Here is a 23,313-nt window from a genome sequence, read left to right as displayed (position 1 = left end):
ACTGTCATGCCCAACTGATGATTTAACTGCCTTTGTTCATTTCTATTTCTTTCCTTCCCTTTTCATCTTTTTTAGTTTTCTGACACTAATTTTCTGTTATCCATGAATAGGTACCAATTACCAACCAAAGTTTAGCCAATTACACAGAGCTTTGGCTCTTTGGGGCTCTATTTATGAAGATCTTTACTCAAGAGATGGTTTTGTTTTTAATGTACTTAGTTAGCTAAGTCTTGATTCTCATCCTATTATACCTCAATATGGTCTTCCCTCTTTTAGGCTCAGCATCTCTTTACCTCCATCATCCCATGTTTCTTGTTTCTTGAGCACTACTATGTTACCAAGGTTGGAGAAACAAAAAGATGAATGTGGTACTGTTTCTGCTAATAAAGGAATCTATCTTAGTGGGAGAGGGGGAACCCTCCTGAAAGACAAATTTGAGAAGTCAGTCATGCTGAAAAACGTCTATTTCTGGAAATAAATGTAAATACTTCACTTGGCCTATGTGAGGTTGAGTTCCATCCCTAAAATGGTTTTTGAGTCTACCATCATCTCTCAATTTCCACTTGTAGCTTAACTGCCTCAATTGTAGGTCACTTTACCTCTCTTGGGACTACTGCAATAGTTCCCACTCCACACTAAATAGGAGCAATACTTACCCCATGGAACTGTATATGTGTATGTATGTTACTCTGTAACCTAATAAATTCCCTGAGACTTTATCTTAGTCATTTTAGCTCAAAGTCTCAATCATGGTGTTTTAAAAATGTTTAGAAAATAGCAAGTGCAAAATAAATATTAGTTATTAATCAGTTTAAACATTTAATGACATGGTGCTCCAAATAACAAAATAAAAAGTGACACAATTTCATTTAGGTAAATGAAGTTGAAATACTTCACAGTGGAAGGGTATGGTAATAGCAGTAAGCAGTGCAAGACTCAATGTCATAAATTTGATCAGCTTAGAGTTGGAAGTGTGGCATCTCCTGTTATAGTTGTCTCTTTCTTGAAGTTTCCCCCCCTGCCTGCCTTTAAAAACACAAACAAAAATAGCAGTATGCTCTAACATTCTTTTCCTCTCAGAAAACTTCTTTTGTTTATATGTCCTATTTCCACTGAAGTCTTGTTTTGGTTAAATTATTTTTCATAGGGAGTCATTTCTCCCAGGTTTTCAAATTTATCTGATAGAGTTGCCCAAGATAGTATCCTAAGATTCTCTTAAATTTTTTCAGTATTTGTGATCATTTTCTGAAGACATATTTTCTTATTTTTTCATTAGGTAGTCTGCCTATTTTTTTATCCCAGCCTCCAGAGAACCAACATTTGAATTTATGTATGAAATTTATTGATGTCCATTTTTATGTTTGTTAATCGTTTGTTTTCCTTAGGTTTATTATTTGTTCTTTAACTTCTTGAGTTGGATTAATTTCTTTATTTTCATTCTTTCTTTTTTAAATATTTGAGACTAGTGTTTTTTCCAAGCAATAGTCTGAGAGTCCAGGAGCTGCTACACAGTATTTTCATAATTTTGTAAATAGCTATCTTGAAATCTTGATTTTGTTTTGATGCAAGAATTGATACAAAAAATTTTTTTCAGGTGGTGGGAGTTTTCTATTTTCTGATTTTGTAATTTACTTTTATTGGAGTAAGATCAAAGATACTGTTTATACTACTCCCTTTTTTGAACTAATGAAGCATTCTTTGCTCCTTGTTTTTAGGGTCCAGAGTTCAGTATAAAGTGGTTAGATCTGCCTTATGCTGTTTAGGCCTTTGTTCTTAGCTTTGCCTCCTTCCTCTGGCGGGGACTATTGATGTGCATGTCTGTTTCTCTTAGTACCATTTCAACTTTTTCTTTATAAATGGTGATGCTGTTACTTGGTATGGTGTGATCTGCACTTGTCCACTGCTAAAATGCCCTTCTTCAATTCACATAACAGGTTTTCCCTTGAATTGAATCTTAGCAGAACATGACCACTTTGGCCTTTTTCTGTTTGAGAAGGCACCTGGAGAAGATATCACAATTGTAGATCTCAGAAAGAGGCAGCAAAGAGAGCTCTTACTGTGGTGACTCTTCCTGCATGTACCTGTGGCTCTGCTTCCCCTGTTTTTGAACAACTTCTATTTTATAAGTCTAAACTCTTTTCTATTTTTATTAGAGTATGTGCCTTTCTGTTTATCATTTCTTGTAGCTTTTAGGTGACTTCAGAGAAGAGAAGGGGAAAATGCTGAATATATACCAGTTTTCAAACTTGAAATTTCGCTCTTAAGTTTCTGATATGTTTTCCTACATAGGTAGCCAGGAGAGCATCACACCTTTTCTCCCACTACTCTACTACCCTCTTCAGGCAATAGTATAAGAAACATTTTACACTATTATATCTCTATGCAACAAAAGTAAAAATTCCCCATTTCTTGCCTGCCTTACAACATGCCCCTCAGAGGTGGCCATGTTTACATGTAGGTTTATGTTTATATGTAGGTTTATGTATGAATTCTTTTCTATACATAATCATATATATATATATATATATATATATATATATATATATATACACACATAAATGACACATTACCTTAAGAAATTACAGAAATGGAAAATTCCATTAAAAAATTTTAAAATTATAATTTCCCACACAAACACGTTTTCAATAAATATTAAGTGAGTATTTGCTGTGTGCCTAGTACTATGTAGTCTGAATTCATCAGTAAGCAGCTGACAAATATCTTGTCTCATGGACTTATTAATTCTAGCAAGGTGAGACAGACAAGAGGTAATAAGCTAACAAATTAATTAAATTAATATGGAGGTGATAAGTGCTCTAGAGAAAAAGGAGTACAGGAGTAGAGGGGGTGGGTTTGATGCTGAACAGAATGTAAAGGCCTCACTGAAGAAATGATATTTGGGCAAAATTTGAAGGAGATAAGGGACTATGCCGTGCAGACCCTGAAGGGGGACAGCATCCCAGGCAAAGGGAATACCTGGTGCAGAGTCCTTCAGACAGGATTCTACCTGGAGTGTTTGAAGGCAAGAAAGTCAGTGTGGCCATGGTTTAGAAAAAAGACTATTTCTTGAGGGTGGTGTCTGCAATGGAACCTTTTTCAAGAGATATTGGTTCAGTCTAATAAAGAATAAGCACAGATGTCCAAAAATGTCATGTCCTCAGTTCTATTAAAACCGAAATACATAGCTTATCAAGTGCTCAGGAAAGAGGCTAGATATTCCTGGGTAAACTGTAAGGTCATTTCTAAATCAGTGATTCTATCATTTTTCCTTTCTGTCACCAGAAAGACAAAGCTGTGGTCTCAATAATATGCTTAGTTTTTCCTTTTCTTTATAAAGATGTACACCTGGGAATAAAAATTATGGATGTCAATGAAGCTGCAGATGAAGAGGATAGTACCAGGATCAACTACCAGGCCAGGTTCAGCTAGCCTTTTAGGTTTGCTTGATGGGGACTATATAAAAGAACTCAGGACAAGGATGGGAAAGTAAAGAGTATACATGGCATGGGAAATGGGGAACCAAAGGGTGGTATGAGTGAGTGTACGGACACTAAGTTCCTTTCAACCACAACTTTACATAACGTGGGTACATACACAAACACAAATAGGTCCAATGTAGTGGAATAGAAAAATGCGGTTTGGAGACAGACTTCGATTCAAACTATGAACCTGCCATTTTCCTGCTGGATGATGTTGAGAAAAAGTACTGACTTAGTTTCTGGCACAAAGTAAGCCACTCACTAATTACAAAAATATAAATTTGTATATAAACAATCTGAAGAGAATCTACAACAAAGAGCATGGTATTAAATTTTAGATGAAAATAGTAGGAGACACTACAATCACTTGACTGTATTTCCAGTTAGGCAATGAAAATAGCCAGAAGGAAATAAAAGTTTTCATATTGTGCATTACACAGAAATTCCTAAATGTAGCTGTTATGATCCATAGTTCAGAACACAGGAGAAAAAGCTTCAGTGTTTAGTTCATAGTTGTGATCAAAGTGATGAGAAGTCAAGCCTTAGGAATATATCCTTAATATTTATTTTTTTGCCTATTAGGTCAACAACAGAGATTCCAAAATTAGGTATGAAAAAGGATCTCTAACAATATATTCACATCCTAATACAAAGTCTGAATGCTTATTATTAATATTCTATTTACAATTAGAAGTATAATTATACTTCTATATTTAGAAGTAGCTTTATAGGAGGAGGCAGACTTGAAGTGACCGCAAGTACCATGTAGACCACAATCTTTTGATTATCATTCCACTGAAAAAGAAGTGAGGCAAATGTTACTACTAGTGACCAATAATGCAACATGTAAAATTAATTATGTGTTTATAAGTTTCTTACCTTCAAGGAAGCATTAATTTCAGTAGGTTGTGTTCTCTTGAAATTCACTCAAGCAAATGGTGCTGACAGCATTAACTATTATATCACCACGATTTCTTAATTATGCAAGTTACACAATGAATTAATAGATATTTGCATATAAATTATATGGTATTCAGATTGAGATAAAGCTAAATTTTAGTCTAAAGGACCCCCAAAAGAGGTAAAAATGTCAAATGAAGATAAAAATACATAGTGATTTATTTTATGGAATTTAAGTTATTGATAAACTTTAGAAATATACCTTAATGGGTTAAACCATTATAAAATTGAATCTTTAAAATTTGAGTTAACATGATAACAAATGCTACTGTTAAAAGGTATACAATTTTAAGTGGTCTTTATTTTTATAGTAATTGCTATGATAATCAAGCACATCTGAGAACTGGAAGGGCACAAAATTGACCTGATGAAACGTGGGAGTAGAAGTTATCAGTATTAGGAGCCTCTGGAGTGACAATTGAAGAGTGAAATTTTACTTTTTTTGGAGTGTGTGAAGATTTTACTTGTGAAAACTTGTTCTAAACAAACTACTATCATAATAGCAGTCCCTGTAACTTCCAGATTACAGCAGTCTAACTTTGCCTTTTTTATAGAAAAAAAAAACAAAACCAAAAACTAGAGTTAAATTCAGATGCTCATCAGCCTCTCACTAAGTCAGAAGGTCGTTAAGATGAAAACAAAACAAAACCAAGTAAAATCTTAACAGCACACTAAGAGGCTTGCATTTCAAAACTCACAAATCAAAAAAAATGAGTACAAAGCAACTTTGTTTTTTACCTGTAAGATAGCCACTTCATTACGGAGTTGACTTTCCTGTTTTGTAGGGAATCTCATCTTATCAATTACTTTAATAGCTACATCCCTTCCAGTTTTCCTATGTTTTCCTATTTAAAAAAATATATAGAAAAGAAAAAAGCAAATTGATAGCTCACATACAATACTTCCTTTACTAGCAAGTTGTCCACAGACTTGTAAATTGTATGTATTTACTCGTGCACTTCTTTTCTTTCGCTCATTTTGTTCTTTCTCCTTTACTCACCTTTAATTTTAAGATATGAATCATGTCTTCCCTTACAGTAGTTGCCCCTAATAATGGCTATTTCATTATTTGAAATGTCAGGAATATCTGAATGAACTTGTTTGCTGAAAAATAATCTACCATATTTAAGAAATGATAGTCTGCTACCCTGACCCAGTCTTCAGAGACTCAAGACAAACACGGTACCAATGAGTTAATTTTGTTCTAGGGTCACTGAGTCAGCACAGGGATTTAACCACATATCAGAGCAAACCTTGAGGCATACAGACCAACTAGGAGACTACTTTAACAGTCTTAGCAAGGGATGACATGGCTATAACATTTCTTTTATACTTGGATCACAGTTTGTAAAATACTTTTATGCACATCAGGTTTCATTAGTATTAACAACCCTGTGGGCTATGCAGGTCAGGTTTTAATAAACTGATGAAGATTGTGAGGCCCAGTGAGGTTAGATGATTTGTTAATATCACAAGTCACAGAGCTAGATAAGCTTTCTTCTTCAGACCTGACATAACTTTCAAGCCAACAGTAGACAAATGGTGCCATTTGTGCTGGAAAGTGAGTAGAGCATATAATCCCATCAACAGGCCCACAGAGCCCATCTTGAACTTCAAACCATTTATTTTTCCCACACAAACATGTTTATGTTTAAGCTACAAGAAGACATAAAGTACACTATTGTGCACTAATTTCTTGATTCTTATTTTTTGTAGTTTGCACATGAAATTAACGAATGACTACTCAAGTGACAGGGCTTAGCTAAAAGGATGCAGGTCAACCTTTGAAAAAAGGCCACTTGACAAAATTGTGACAAGACCTAACAGCTGGCAGGTGTTTTTGAATTTCACAACTGTTCTAGTTTGTACAGTATACAAAAGCCTGTGTGGTCACTTACCTCCATAAACGATACCAAACTGGCCTGAACCGAGCACCTCATCTGCAAAGATCTGGTAAACAATACTGATGTCCTATTGAGGAAACAGTGAGCAGTGAGCTTTTTATTTACTTCTACAAAATGTAAGCATCTCCCTTTACATTCAAATACTTAAGTACATTTCTGTGTTTATGATAGAGACTCTAATATTCCTAACAAAATATTTTATGAAATAGGCTTTCAATGTCCTAGGAAAGCCCAATTTTAACCCTGTGACTTTTAATGTGCAAATACAATGTATTCTGTAAGAAGCCCTTTTGGGGAAAAATGGTTTGAATTTTAAAAAATTATTAAGTAGTGATCTATAAAAAGTAAATTAACATAAAAAATTAAGAACAAAGTTTTACTTCATTTTACCATTAAAGAGATTTGCTATCTTTGATCTGAAAGAAAAACTCAAAAAAAAAGGTTTATATTATTGAGATGAGGCTAATTTTGAAAAACTGATGAAAAGAATATGTGTGAGGAAGTCTGTAACTCAAATCCACTCCTCAATCTTTTTACTTCCCTCCCCTTCCTCTTTTTTTTTTTTTTTTTTTTTTAGTTTTTTCAGTAGTGACTGTGCTGTCAGAATATTCTTAGAGAGCACTCTCCACTCTCCTTCATAGCTCCTCAGTCAAGGTCTCCTTTTGGTGGGTGTGTACTAGAGTCTGCACAAAGGCAACTGTCTTACTAAAGTGTTCTGTTCCCAGCCAGTGCCTGTCTCATGGTAGTCACTCAAATGAATACAAGTTGAGTCTCCTAGGCCTCAATGTCCTCAATGGTAAAGGGGATATAGTAGCATCTATCTCACTGGATTTTTAAGTGAACTGAAGGAGGACTGTGAGAATTAAGAAAAGGAAACCTCACCAAAGTGAAGTCAGGGGGCCAGCAGGGGGAGCTCTAAGGCCTCATATATTCCAGACCCCACCAGGAAAGACACTTTACAACTGCGGGCTATTTTGGCTACTTTATTACCCAGCAGGAGGAAGGAAGGTTTCCATTACGGTTAACAGCCCAGCCAATGACAAACTGTCACAACTCAGCCGATGAGAAGCAAACTTGCCTATGATTTTGCTGTAGCTTGCATGTCTCAAATTGCATTCCCGAATAGACCCATTTTTTGCTGGTAAAATGAATGACCTTTATTTTCAAGGTTAACAGGATATATACAAAGTGTCAAGTCCATTGCCTGGCTTGTAAAAAATGAGTAATTCCACAAATCCTATTTCCTCATTTTCTGTTTAAATCAGGTAATCTTAAGTAAGCTATTAAATCCCTTGGTACTTATCTTTCTCATCTGTAAAACATCATTTATTGGTCTACATCTCTTTAAGTCCTATTTAATTTAAAAATATTTATTACTTTATGATTATCATCAGCATTTATTGAGCTCTAACTGTACACAGGGCTCTGTGACAGGCAGGCAATTTGTAAAACAGACCTAATAATTAAAGGGCTTATGATGTAGCTGGAGAAACTGGAAGATCTATTAAAAATAAACAATTCAGGACGTCCTATCAGGGTCAAGTAAGTTCTGGAGTAGAGGCTATTCTAACACCTTTTCTTTACCGACTCACCAAAATAACTACACTCTCCATTCCCTCTGCAAAGCACATACTTACTTATGTTTACAGCAGCACAACAAAACACTTGTGGCCAGTCCCTCACGAGTAACTCTTAAAACTGTATTTGTTCCCCAAACCCATTACACCAAATGAATGTCTTATAAAGATTAAATGGTTTGATTATTTAAAAAATTAAATATAAATATTATGTGAGTCAGTGAAACAGAGAGTTATGACAGTGAAAGAGAGTTATGAAAACTAAGTAGTTCTGAAAGTAAAAAGATGAGGCACTAAAACAACTGCTGTCATTTGTGAGCAAAATAAACACCAGAGATTGGGAGAGTGAGGATTCTGTTCTCAGAATGTTTCACAAGTATCCTTCACTCCACTTTAAAGAAATGGAAATAGGAAATTAACAATGCATTATCAGTATTATTGCATAACAAAATATTTGACTGGCTTTTGTACCTAGTTCCTGAGCCGGAGACTAAATCCTTGGAATTCACCAAGTTAACAGGAGTATCATCCATGACCCCTTTGGATCACACTTGAGTTCTGCTAATGAAATGACTCAGATCAGGGGAGGGGTCACAAGAAAGACCAAAAATCATGAGGACTGGGGCTTTGAGTCAGCCCAAACTCAGGGGAAAATTGGGTAAAAGACTGAGCTCAAGCATGTGGTCAATGATTCAATCACTTCATGCCTACGATAACGAAGCAACAAAAAACACTTTGGACACTGAGGCTCAGGTGACTTTTCTGGTTGGTGAATACATTGATGTGGGGGTGTGTGTGGCATGTCCTGATTCCAGGGAGAGGACACAGAAACCTTACATTCAGAATCCTCTCAGACTGCACTCTATGTATCCTTTATAATAAAGCTGTAATCCTAAGTACAGCACTTTCGGAGTTCTTTGAGTCATTCTAGTGAATTATTGAACCTCAGTGTGGGGTCGTGGCAATCCTCTGCATTGGTAGCCAGCTGGAGAACCCTGAAATTGCAGCTGTATCTCAAGTGTTGGGAATTGTGCCTTAACCTGTGGAGTCTGCACAAAATCAGGACAGTTAGCACCAGAACTGCTTTATACTACATTATAGGTGTAAAAGTGGAACTCTACTTAGGTGACCTACAATTAAAGAAAAAAATCTCAGCTCTGTGGGAAAAAAAAAATGAATGTGCACGTTCTGAATTATAATAAAAACTTTAAGATTTGTAAGAATCATTTTTATATGCTTCCCAAGTTTTGGTTCTAATCAAATTAGATAAGGGAACACCCACTCTTAAATAATAACTGCTAGAAAAGATTCTTTACAAAGACCAATTCTGATCCTTTTCCTCCCTGAGCCATGAATGGCCTCAAGTTCCTGTGGGATCCTTCAAATTTGTCATCTAAGGTTTTGTTATCCCTCTTTCTATCCCCAAGAATCTGGTATCCTACCACTAGGACAAAAGACACACAGCTTATATCTCCCAGAAACCCTCCATTTCTTACAATACTACTGGATATCCAGTGTTCATGATAATCTTAGAAAATCCAGGGACATTTATATATTACAGAGCTGTCATAGCTGGGTACCTCAAGTGGAAGAGGAAGAGAGATTTTTATCACAGAAGTTTATATACAGTTAATGAATAATTTTCTGACTTCTTTTTCTAGGCTTTTTTTTCTTTCTTATTCAGGGGTTGGCAAACAACTTGTGGACCAAATCTGGCCTGCTGCCTCTTTTTATATGACCACTGATCTAAGAAAAGACTTTAAATTTTTAAATGGTTGAAAAAAAATCAAAGAACAGTATTTTGTGACACATGAAGATATGAAATTCAAATTTGTGTCCATAAATAAATAAGGTTTTATTGGAACATAGTCATGCTCATTCCTTTATGTGTGGCCTATGGCTTTCTCACTATAATGGCAGAGTTGAGTTAGTGTGTATGTTCTGTTAAGCCTAAAATATTTACTATCTATCCCTTTATAGAAAGTATGCTAATCTCTGTTACATAATCCCTACAGGTACCTGTATACACTAGCCAAGCTTAATCTAGTCACTGCTCCTGAAAAGTCCTGCATTTCATCTTCGCTCCACTTAGATGCAATGTTCACCTTCATCCTTTCAGTACTTTTTGTCAAAATGCCTTTCCATCCCTGTGGCCACAGCTCAAGATTCATTTCCTTCAGGAAGCTTTCCCTTCTTACACAGCAAGATATAATCTCTCTCTTCTCTTTGCACTAGTTTATCACTATGTAATATTCTAATGTCACTTACGAAAAAGTTAACTTTATTTTCAGAATTTTAAAAAAATGTGCCTTGGTTTCTCTTCATAAAGCAGAACTCCTTGGGGAAGTTATCACCCACAAAGTCTAGCCTAGTGTCTTTAGGCAAATTGCTCTACACTCTGGACTATGGACCTATTTCTCTAATGTGAATTTCACATTTTCTTTAATCACCCAATTTGCATATTTCAGCTATAATTTTTACTTACCACATTCTCCTGGATCTGACAGTTAGATACAGAGATACTGGTAGACAAATCTTCTGTAAAATGTAAGAATGATGTTGAGTAAAAAAAAAAAAATTTTTTATATGACTTAATATTTACTGACATGAATGTCCACAGTACATTTTAAAAACTGGCTAACATAGTTAAGATAATTTATGTTCATTAAAAAAAATTTATCCACGTACACACTACTCCATCCATAATTGGAAACTGGTCAAATAAAATATGATAGATCCAAACAAAATTACTATCTAAACACTTAATGGTATAAAGCTATAGATTTAAATATCAAGTCACAAAGCTACCCATGACATTAAGTCAAAAATGCAAGTTGCTGGGTAGCAGCATTTGAATTAAAAATGAACAAATAACATGATTACCCCTGGTGAGTGGAGAGGTGGGGGTGGGAAACCAAGATTTTAGTTGTTATGCACTTCTATACTGCTTGTACTTTTTAAAACATAAAAAGCATGCACTACTTTCATATAAAAAAATTAAAATTAGTTAAGTCTATATACAGACACTAATATATCTGATACATAAAAGTGGATAAAAGCAAGTTGAAAAAAAACAGTATGACCACATTTTTTGTAAAAAATAAAAATTTAACAATATAGTTAGACAGTATAGGCTCATCTTCCCCCAAGTCCTTCCCAAATCAAGAAATATGTATCAAAATGTTAATAATGGTTTTCTGAGGGGAAAGATATAGGATTGGGAACAGGTAGGTTCCCATCCTATAGGGATGTGTAAGGAGATTCTCATTTTATATTACATATTTCTATAAAGTTTAAATGTTTATATTATTTTGGTAAGCAAAGGAAGTAACTGACAAGAAAAAGAGAAAAGGTAAATATGGCAAGTAAGCAAGAAACTAGGTAGCAAACATCTAAGAACCTCAGACACCTCAAATACAAGATATGAAATTCCCTATATAATCCCAAATATAAAGACATAAAACTTCACTAATAAGGAAATGTAAGTAAATTAACTATACATCAAAAATAAGTAACACGACTGTCAGAAACTCCAAAATACCAATTTTAAAATATTTTAAATGATTCAAATATTAAATAATGAAACAAAAAAAGCACAGCATCAACAGTTAATGTGTCTGAAACTCTACTTTTCAGTAATTCCAGTTGCCTAGTTTAAGTCAATATTTACTGTGTTTCAAAGGCCTCCACTATCTGGCTCTACCCAGTTTGAATTCTATTGCTTCCCAGGAGAGCTCTGCTCCCAACTGGCACGACAGCAGCAGCCCCAGTAAATGTGCCAGGAGCTGTGCTAAGTGCAGTACGTGTGTTTTTTCTTCCCATATCAGCTTAGAGAACTGAGAGCAGAACTGGTTTTTCATTCCCTAGAATCCTCACTCTTAATCCGCCTGCAGTTTTGCTTCTAGGGACTCTTAGCCCTAAGGAGACTTAAACGGTCCCCAAATCCAATTACATATAAAATTCACGTATATGTGTTTGTACTATTTTCTGGGGGAAAGAGCCCATGTTTTTAATGAGAGTATCAGAGTGCTTTCCAAAATCCCCCAAAACTTAAGCAGCATTGAGAATATCCACCTATTCACCCACTAAGAATCAACATTACAATGTTCATGGTCATTGCCCTTGTCCCTCTGATCACATCTGTCTCCTCGACTGGAGTAACACTACCCCTCTTCACCTCCCTTAGCTCTGCCTATCTTCAGCCACTGAAGATCTAGGACAAGGTCCAAATCAGGTTCTTCTATCATGAAGTCTCTGCTTACTCTTCCCACCCATATCTGATTTCCTCGAGTAATGCACTGCTCATTTCTGTAGTCTACTACTTTGTTACCACCTACCTCCTCTGTATGTGGGTCCTAAATATCTTAGTTACCTTTTAAAATTTCTGTGTTTCTTTTATATTTTAGCTCAGGGCCAAGCATAATGCCAAGAATAGGTGCACAAAATAATAAAGCTAAACTGAAATAAAGCATATTTGGAAACTGGTTCAATTTAAATATTTTTGTGTAATTACTGAATTATGTTTCTTCATAAATAACATGATGCCAATGGGTGGGGAGTGACCTTATACTATGGCTTTCTGATTAAATGCTCACTTGTACTTCTATGCAATATAGGTTGCTTTTTATAAATTTTGTTGGTGCAAAGATCATGTGTTTCAAGAGTTTTTAAATATTTGTGAATGTTTTAATTCAGATAAAAGAAATGCAGCTTTTACTTGATAAATTTCATGAGTATGATGTGAACTGTCACACTTTTTAGTCTAAACCGTACCATGAAGCTAAATACCAATACTAGTCTACTGACTCCAGCGAGAGGTCATGGATGCCAACACTGTTCTATACTTCACAGGTTCTCTTTCATTTCATGCTGACAACCTTTCGAAGGTACTAATTACAGAGGTGAAATATTTGCCTAGGATCACATACCAGATTGGCAGAGCCAGATTTAAATGTAGGGAGACTGATCTAGCCTGACCTGGGAATTGTATTTATACACTATAACCAACATAATTTTATAAAGGAATTAACTAATGATAACGGTTACTAAAGATGAAGCTTATAATGAGCATTATAAATACATACAGAAACACAATCACACCCACAAAATGATTAGGAACCAAAGGGGAAAAAAGCCATCAACAAGCTTATTGCTTACTGTGATCTTTCCCTTGCCCTGGAGAAGTGCAAACACTCGCTTGAGGGGTAACAGGCATGAGAGCTTGGCGAATTGCTTTTTCCCAGCTCTGTGCTACATCAAGTCCAACTCCAGTGGCACCAAGAACAGGATTGTGAGAGCTGTCTCCATTGTTCTCACCAACAAAGTATACCATAGTGTCAGTGATGATTTCAAAACAGTGTGGGTTGCTGCCTTGTGAAATATTTGTGATATCTTGTGGTGAAGATATGCGGAGAATTTCTGAAAGTGGAATTTCCTGAAGTAAAAAATTAAACATTGGAAAATATGAATACATCTTTGTTTTTATTTTCAAAGACACTGCATAGTTGAAGACATGCATTTCTAATGAATGCCATTAGGATGAACAGAAATATGTGGCACATGGAGTACACAGTCAAGTCTTAGGATAATAACTGCCTTGAATGATTTGCATGTCCAGCAATGCCAGAGGCAGAGCATTAGAATGCAAGGATAGGGAGGATTTAGAAAGGTGATGGTCACTTCATCCAACACTTGCCACTTTCTAATTGCCATTAAATCAACTCTTAACAACTATTTTACTGGCTGTTGTCTCCAAAATTTAAGAGTACAAAGCAGATAGCAGCAAAAGTAGAATGTCAGTATAGACTATCAAGCACTCCACTCTGGTTTTGTCCATAACTGTAATAATCATTTAGGTCAAATCCAATTCCTAAATAAAAAAACTGCTTAAATAAACCAAGCAAGTCACTAATTTCTATTCTCTTTCTTATTGATACAACTGCTACACTTAGACTTTTGTTTGATGTCAGTCTGTGATGTGGCAAAATGTGGAGCAAGCCAAGCAAGTAAGATTATATAAAGGAGATGAGGGGCCAAAGAAGCATTTGGGAATTAGGACCTACGGTAAAATGGAAGTGGGGAGAAACACAAAATACCACACTGATCTCTTCTGGACATCCAGTGATCATGGGACTTTCTGAACAGTCTAATATAAATCTTGGCATCCAGAAGGAAAGCAGCAGAGACCTAACAGGCAGGCCAAGACAAAGAAACGTACAACAAAAACCTGAGGTGGCAGGGCTGTTGGAGGGGCTGAAATAGAGTGGTGGGGGACAGTTGCTTCAACAAGGAATAGTGATTTCTGTAAGTTATATTAGGTAGAGCCATAATAGAAATATTCCATTTTAATAATTAATGAATATTATTTGGAAGATATATTTTAATGTGCATATTAAAAAATATATTTACCTTATAATACTTTGATCCAGATTCATTTTGAAACAATGTTAGACATTTGCTATCCAGTCTCCAATAATGCCTCTTTCTCTATAAAATAAAAAGAATAAAATTGTGAGGTTGAAAAAAAGTGATTCCTTTAAATTATCTGTACTTTCCTTTTCCTTTTCTTCCTATTCAAAAATTGATACTTCTGAATAGGTTTCAAACTCATGAGGTTCAAAATTCTGAAAATATAAAAAGGATATACAGTGAAAACCACACTCCCACAATCACTCATCCCTTAATCTAAGAAGCGTTGTTATTAGGTTTTTAGGAATCATTTTAGAGAAATTTCATGCACACATGTGCAAATACATGTATTACAAACACACATAGATAAGTCATTTATCTATATGCTAAATTCTTACGGTTGGATTGCTGGGTCAGAAGATATATGCACAGTAATTTTTCTTGAGTGTTAAATTATCCTACACAAGATTTGAACTAATTTATAGACTGACTGGCATAATGAGACTACCTATTTACTCAAATCTTTACTAATGCAAAATGATATTAAGCTTTTTGATCTTTGCTACAGATTAAATAAAAACTGGTCTTCCAGTGAAATTTTGAATTGTATTTTTTTATTAATAATGGGATCAAGCTCTTATGTTTAAAAGTCATTTGTATTTCCTTGTCTGTGAACTCTCTGTTCATGTTTCTTGCCCATTTTTCTAATGTCTTGTAGTCTTTTTCTTACCAGTTTGTTGGTACTCTTTACATATAATGGAATTAATTCTTGTTTAGAGTATGAGTTGCAAATACTTTTTTAGTTTGTCATTTGTCTTTGCTTTTTCTACCATATAGAATTTTTTAAAATTAAGTTTACTTTTTCAGAGCAGTTTTAAGTTCAAAGCAAATTTGAGGGAAATATATGGAGATTTCCCATAAATCTTTCTCCATACACGCATGCATAGTCTCCTCCCTATCAACTTTCTCCGTCAAAGTGGTACATTTGTTACAACTGATAAACATCATAATCACCAAAGTCCATAGTTCATATTATGGTTCACTCTCAGTGTTGTGCATTCTAGGGTTTGGACAAATGTATGACATCATATAATGTATCCATAATTGTGGTATCATATGGAATGTTTTTGTTGACATAAAAATCCCATGTTCTGCCTAGTCAGTCATCCCTACCTAACCCCCCTCTTCAACCTCTGATTTTACGGTCTCCATAGTTTTGCTTTTTCTAGAATGTTAAAATAGTTGGAATCATACAACATATAGCCTTTTTACATTGGCTTCTTTCACTTAGTAATATGCATTTAATACTCCCCCATGTCTTCATGGCTCGACAGCTCATTGCTTTTTTGGGACTAAATAATACTCCACGGTCTGGATGTACCACAGTTTATCCATTTACTTACTGAAGAACATATTGTTGTTTTTAAGTTTTGGCAATTATGGTAAAGTTATTGTAAACATCCATAGGCAGGTTTTTGTGGTGACATTAGCTTTCATTTCCTTTGGGCAAACAGCAAGGAGTGTGACCACTGGATCATATGGTAAGAACATGTTTAGTTTTGTAAGAAACTGCCAAATTGTCTCCATAGTAGCTGTATCATTTTGCACTCCCACAGAAATGAATGAAATGTTCCTGCTACTCTACACTCTTGCCAGCATTTGGTGTGGTCATTGTTCCAGATTTTGGCAATTCTAATAGGTGTGCAGTAGTTCCCCACTGATGTTTAAATTTGCATTTCCCTTGGTGACATGACGTGTAGTGTCTTTTCATGTGCTTATTTACCATCTTTGTATCTTCTTTGGTGAGGTATGTGCTCAAGGTCTTTGTTGTTTTTTAACTGTTGAGTTTTAAGAGTTCTTTGTGTATTTCAGAGAATGTCTTTTGCTAGATGTCTCTTTTGCATATATTTTCCCCCATACTGTGACTTGTCTTCTCATTTTTCTTGACATTGTCCTTCGCAGAGCAGAGTTTTTAATTGCAATGAAGTCCAGTCCATCAATTATTTTATTTGTGGGTCATGCATTTGGTGTTGTATCCCTGGACTCTCTTTGGATCTCTACTGCTCTATAGGTTTGTAAAAATACATTGAATAGTCTGTCTTTTAAAAATTCTTTACAAATTTAACTATAGTCCCAGTATAATGCCTTCATATATATCTCATTCTCATTTTGATTTAAAAAATGCATAAGATAAAGCACAAACAAAGTTTCTACTACCATATTAAAATGTCTATGATTACTGACCAGGGTGTCCCTGCTGGTGTAATGGACCATCCACCCTTCCTTCACCATCGTGCTGCTCTTCCTCTTTGTGTGCTTGATGGACTGTACAACCCTCATTAGCGGAATATTATTGCTTGTTGATGGACTAAAAAAATATTTAAAATTTATGATAAATATTGGTGATATCAGTTTTAAAAATTCATGTAAGTATTGTAAGCTCATCAAACCTTTTTTAAGATAACTGAGCTAAAATTTTTCAAAATATCTCAGGAAAACAAACAATGGATTAAGAAGAAAAATAAATCCTCTTATGATAACACAAAGACTAAGATAATACTGTAGGTCCTCATTATTTGTCATCAGTATTTTCTGGAGCGTCATAAAACATAAGAAATGATGATGAGAACAGAAAGAATCCTCCCCAGTTGGAAAACCTGAAACTTGGGACAGGGTCTTCCTTGGGACTGCTGTTGTAAAATCTTCCTGCTCTAGGCGGCATCATAAACTAGTGAATTCATAACAAGACAAAAAGCAAGTATTATCTATACCCAAATTTACAAGTTTCAAGTGTCAAACTCCATTATTCACGCTGTTGACAAAAAGTACTTCTAGTAGAAGATATTGCTAGGAAAATGACTTACAGATTTAAGGAAATGAAAATAATAAATAATATACTGAGTCAAATAAGATATACTGAAACATAGGTCAGTAACAGTATAGCTGGAGAAAAAGAACAATTGGGGGATACACTTTATCATCTGAGTCTTAAATAATTTTTCTTGAATTATGAATTGGTCATGATTAGGAAATTAAGTTCTCTTAATAGCCTCCAAATTTATAAATACTAAGATTTAGATATTGAAGATAAATAATAGCAATAATCTAATGGGAAACCAAACTGGATAAATGACAGCTCAGCCATGTGAGTTTGATATATAAAACATTTTCTCTAAATGCCTCTTCTTACCAATGAAAAACAAAACCTGTCAGAATGTTAACATTTAATAAAAAGTAGTATATTCCACAGGGTTACATATATAAAAAAACTTAGTTTCTATAAAAAGGGGGATATTTAAAAGTTTTATAACCCAATAGCATCTTTACAAAGTGTTAATAGTCAGATTACTTGTGGTAATATGAAAACTGCACCCAATTCGTCACTGTCATCTTTGTGCATTGTTTAGGTCCATGTTCTTACTGTACTTCTAACATCAGCTAATGTGCCTGTGTGAAGAAACTGGTTACCTTAACTGATGGTTCAGTTTTGGCACCTTACAGTGGATGTTCCACAGCTAGATATTATATAGGCTATATTTAAATATTTTTCTCCTAAAGAAAACATGAATTCTCAAACCTCCCCATCCTGAGTGGATGGCAAGAGCAGTAAAATTTATTTCAGAAATACTGTGGACTGTGGTATATGTAAAAGTATTAGGCACAATTTAATTTGATCTTTAGATCATATTTTAGGTTCCACTTAAAGAGATGTGGATTTTCCTTTCTTAATGGAGCTCCTGTATTGACCAGGAAGTAGCTTGCAATATATACAAATACATTACCTGATTGTTTTAATGACTTCTTCATCTCTTTCCACGTCAAGATCAGATGGATCCAGGAAGAACATTTTATCTTCTGGGGGAGATGGCTCTTCTGTATCATCCAGGCCACGACTACCATCACTGTTCATATCACTACTGTCAATATCCATTGGTATATCTGTATCTGTTCCCAGACTGGAGGGTTCTGGCAAAGTTTAAAATGAATTCAGAGTTTTATATTAATGGGATATCAGTATATCTAAACAAAGACAGTATATTAAATGTGAAAAAAGTTTTAAAACTCTTAAATGAAACTACAGGAAAATATCTTTATGATTCAGGATAAAGAAATATTTCTTAAGGAAAATATAAAATAAATACAAGGTAGAAAATTAATTAATTTGATAGTAAAATTTTAAACTTCTGTGTAACAAAAGATCCTAGATGCAAAATAAAAGATTAGCCACCACTATTTATGTCTGGTTAATTGATTTCCCACAAGGGATCCAGACAATTCAATGGGGAAAGAATAAGTAGTCTGTTCAATAAATGGTGCTAGGACAACTGGTTATCTACATCCAAAAAAATAATAAATGAAATTCAATCCCTTTCCTTAAACCAAATTCACAAATTTACTCGAGGTGAGCTAAATCTATAAAACTCTGAGAAGAAAACAGGAGTAAATCTTTGTGACCTTGGGTTAGGCAAAGTCTTCTCAGATGCAACACTGAAAACATGTGACAAAAGGCAAAAAGAAATAAGTTGGACTTCATCAAAATTAAAACTTCTGTGCTGCAAATGATACCCCAAGAAAGTGAAAAGACAGCCCATAACTGGGAGAAGGTATTTGAAAATCATACACCAAATAAGGGACTTCTACCCAGATTATTTGAAGAACTCCTACAACTGATAGTAAAATGGTAAATAACCTGGTTAAATGGGCAAAGGAAAAGAATAGCTACTTCTCTGAAGCACACATAAAAATAGCCAATAGCTATATGTAAAGAGGTATAATATCAATTAGCCATCAGGGAAATGCAAATCAAAACCACAGTGAGGTATCACTCCATACTCACTAGGCTGACAATCACAATGACAGACTACAAGTTGTGGCAAGGAAGTAGAGAAATTAGAAACCTCATACACTGCTGGTGCGAATGTAAAACAGCTGCTTTGGAAAAGTTTGGCAGTCCTCAGAATGTAAACCCAGAGTTACCATATGACCCCAAAATTCCACTACTAGGTATCTACCCAAGTGAAATGAAAACACATGTCCACAGAAACTGTACTCAAATATTCATAGCATTATTCACAACAGCCCCAAGGTGGATATAACTTAATAGTCCCAAAGTAGACACAATTCAAATCTGAAGTCAACTGTCCTGTGAATGGACAAATAAAATGTGGTATAATTTGTGCAGAGGAATATTATTCACCAATAAAAAAAAATTAAGTATTGACACATGTTATAACGTGGAAAACATTATGCTAAGTGAACGAAATCAGTCATAAAAGACTACATTTGTATGATTCCATTTATATGAAATGTCTAGTAGACAAACCCAGAGATAGAAAGCTGGTAAGTGGTTCCCAGGGGCTGGTGTGGAAGAGTAGAGGGGAATGACTACCAATGTGGATAGAGTTTCTTTTTGGGGTGATGAAAATATTCTAATATTAGATTGCAGTGATAGCTGTGTAACTTTGTGAATAAACTAAATGTATGAATTGTAAGGTATGAATATTATATCACAACAAAGCTGCTCAAAAGATAAGCCACAACTGTGAGAAGGTATTTGTATCACATACAACTGACAAAGAATTAGCAGAATTATCAAAAATCCTGCAAATCAATGACAGAAAAATGGCCAAAACATGTGAACAGGGAATTTACAGGGGGAAAAAACCCTAAATAACCAGTAAACAATTGAAAGATGTTAAAACTCATTAACATACAGACAAATGCATATATTAAAATGAATGTAAATAATATTTTATATCCATTTGTCACAAGGAAGAAGAGCACAAAAATACATCAACTATGAATCTGGATAAAGACTTCAGTCATATAGAAAAACTCTTATTAATTCAGTGTAACTGAAATGAGAAAAACAATTATGCCATCAATGGTATTTAACAGTAACCACAGAAAACATGCTGCAAGAGAACATGTTAAACTCTTAAGGAGTTTAATTCACATTCTTTTTGCTTTTCCTCCTACAGAACTAACTTATATTCACTTTTTACCAGTCTCCACTTATTGGCTGTATTTCTTGGGCAAGTTATTTAATGTCTTTGTGCCTATATTTACTCATTTATAAGTATGTATGTCAAGGGGTTGTTCTTAGGTTTAAACGTCAATATATGTAAAGAATTTAGAACAGTACCTGATAAATATGCTGAATTCAGTAAACAGCAGAACTATGAAATAGCTCGAGGGGCAATAGTAGAGTTTTAAAATATTTTAAATTCATTTAGATGAAATTGAATTTCATCTAAAGATGAAAGAGACTATCGTACCATGCAGCACCAGTGGCTATTAAGACTACAAAGTGGTAGTTGGCTAAAAAAAAGATGGGAAAGCATGATAACTAATAAAAGTATATCATTACTGATGTCCGTATTTTGCTTGATATTAAATCAGAAAAAAAAAAAGCCAAAGTTAAGAAACAAAGTAAATGAAAGAAAAATTACAAATATAGCCTTGTACAAAATAATACACAAAAGAATTGTGCCCTTTTCTGGCTGATCTTTTATGAAATTAAGAAAAACAATTTTACCTCCATTAAAAGTAACCTCTCCAAGGCAATCTCTTGGTACTTTTGATGCGCAGCGTTTATGGCAGTTGAATTTACAATCTAAAATAAAATATTTGGCTTATTAATTTATGTAACAAGGCAGTATCAGATATGGTCAGAGACTTCCTTAAATTACTCACAAATAAAGAGTATTATTAGTAGTGATGATGAAATTATGAGAGAGTGATATAAGTTTTCTACTATTAAGGACTCAGGTCTTGGACTAGAGGTATGGTTTCAAATTCTGATACCATCTCTTAATAACTGTTTACCTCCTCAGGGCTCAGTTTCTATATCTGTAAAATGAAATTAATACTATTTCTGTAACACACTGCCAAAATGTTACTGGCAACTCCATGTTTCTTTCTTCCCTTACCTCATATTCATCTTTCCACATCTCCCTTGTTTTTCAGACTGATTAAATTCCTTTCCAACATGTCAGGTACTTACTTTCAATTCCTAATTGTTTGGACCCAATGAATATGCAAAAATGAGATTGTGATTATACAAACATTTATTAGGAATTGGTTAAGAGTTTTCTCATACAGCCTTGTAAGGAAGGACTGAGAGTCTCATGCACACAGTACCCCCACCAGTACATAATGGTTTTCTTCAGCTTGCAAAAACCCCCGAGATGATATCATTGCCCATTAGTGTCAGGTACAAGCTGTTCAGTATTACCGTGTAACTCGGTGGTTCCCGAACCAGAAGCACCAGGATCATTTGTGAACTTTTTAGAAATGCAAATTCTTGGGCTCCAAGCCAGACCTATTGTTATCAGCAACTCTGGGAGCGGGGCTAAGTAATATGTATCTTAATAAACCACTTTAGATGACACTAAACTTGAGACACACTGCTGTAAGTACTCTCTAAATCACCTTTGAAATACATCTACCTACAATAACTGGGTAAAAATAATTTCAAGTCCTGACTTAGAATAGTTCTGTAGCCCTTGTTATTTAAGAAAATTCTGGGTATATAAGAAAGGTCAATATAAGAAAAAGCCCCATGAAATTAATAATTTGTTGGATGAGAAATTATCATTACTTAACACTGTCTTTTTTAATGAGAGGCCCCCTACCTAGAAAAATTCATATATATTAATATTAGTATCTTAAATAAATCTTAAATAATTGATTTGTTTTTTATTTAATGAAGTTTGCAAACTGTGACAATAACAAGGTTTTAATTTTCCCTTTGAAAATGCAGAGTCAAATTTTGGCCTACTTGCAGCAAGTATGTAGGCTCTAAATGTCAGGCAATTTAACTTCTCTATATTCCTATACATTTTTATAAATTTGTTCATTCTTATATTTTATATATGCTGTCAAACTGCCTTTAAGTTTTAATAAGACAAAGTAGAAGATAAACAGATGAATGAATGAATGGTTGTTCTTGGAACTGTGTATTTTCTAAAATGATCAAGCATAGCTGTTTTACTTTACTTTTTTTTTTTTAGCTGGACAAGTGAATGAAAATGACTATTTCACTTTTTGATTATCCTAATTGATATGGTAAAAAGACAACAATTACTGAAGAAAATCATGATTGTTTTCGATTTGTAACTAAAACAGCTTTGCTATATAGAAATATAACCTGCTACTTTCTGAACCAACCAATAAAAGCGTAAAACATTACTTTTAGAGCTCTAAGAAGTTACGCTAATAACCCAGTGGTAATGTTAATTTTATTTCAAAACTCATTAATCTACATACTTTAGTTCTTATACAAAATACTGTACTTTTTTATGCATAGAGTTTTAGAATGTTTCTGTTATGTTCAACAGAGAAGCACTATTTACTACCTTTACTAAAATTATCTGTTGCTAGAATTTGTACGTTATTAATGTACTTTCCCAAAACATTCCTTAGTGACTGCTTGCCAATATACTTTAGCGTTGATATTTTAAAGTACTAATTTATATGTGAACTCATATTCAAAAGTAAGCTGTTGAAATAAAATTTCAACATTTAATTATGCCTGCCTTATAGTTTTAAATGCTTGGCAACAAACGTACGACCTGTTCTCTATTTGATGTTCTCTCAGGTTGCCACACATTGCCAAGAAAAGTTTTCTTACATACTAAAGTCAAATTTATACAAATTATTTGATTCTGTATTATAAACAGGATTTACTGTTGCAAAGATTTCAGTTCTACTGTTTTATTTAAATAAAACCAGATTTCCACAAATACTTCTACTATATATAAAAAGTATGGTACCAAGAATTATTAAAATAAACTGATGAAAAAAAAGTACAGAAAATTACACAGTACCTAGCTCAATGACCAATAACACATTCAAACTCCCCATTTTCATTTTCACTCTATTATATAGTGTTGCTGAGAAGGAGACATGAGACAAAAAGACAAAATCAGCTTTAAGATACATAAAAACATTGCAGATCTATAGGAAAAATTTACTCCATTA

At 34.3% G+C, this 23,313-nt stretch overlaps 1 protein-coding gene across 3 annotated transcripts in view; it reads right to left on the bottom strand.

The window, feature by feature from the left end:
- PRKD3 (protein kinase D3) overlaps positions 1-23,313 on the bottom strand; it is a 90,392-nt gene that overhangs the window by 8,855 nt on the left and 58,224 nt on the right. For all 3 annotated transcript variants that reach the window (XR_005058781.2, XM_037009365.2, XM_037009366.2), the window contains 8 exons: positions 20,867-20,944; positions 18,111-18,294; positions 16,573-16,696; positions 14,329-14,406; positions 13,078-13,354; positions 10,406-10,458; positions 6,338-6,410; positions 5,178-5,284 (listed from right to left, as the gene is read on the bottom strand). Coding sequence is in view for 2 of the 3 variants with exons in the window: in XM_037009365.2 (XP_036865260.1) it covers positions 5,178-5,284; positions 6,338-6,410; positions 10,406-10,458; positions 13,078-13,354; positions 14,329-14,406; positions 16,573-16,696; positions 18,111-18,294; positions 20,867-20,944 (974 nt within the window). In the remaining variant the exon portion in view is untranslated. The remainder of the gene's footprint in view (positions 1-5,177; positions 5,285-6,337; positions 6,411-10,405; positions 10,459-13,077; positions 13,355-14,328; positions 14,407-16,572; positions 16,697-18,110; positions 18,295-20,866; positions 20,945-23,313) is intronic.

The sequence above is a fragment of the Manis javanica genome, chromosome 1 (genome assembly GCF_040802235.1).
Source record: "Manis javanica isolate MJ-LG chromosome 1, MJ_LKY, whole genome shotgun sequence".
Taxonomy (NCBI): domain Eukaryota; kingdom Metazoa; phylum Chordata; class Mammalia; order Pholidota; family Manidae; genus Manis; species Manis javanica.
This window is presented reverse-complemented; position numbering and strand designations above follow the sequence as displayed.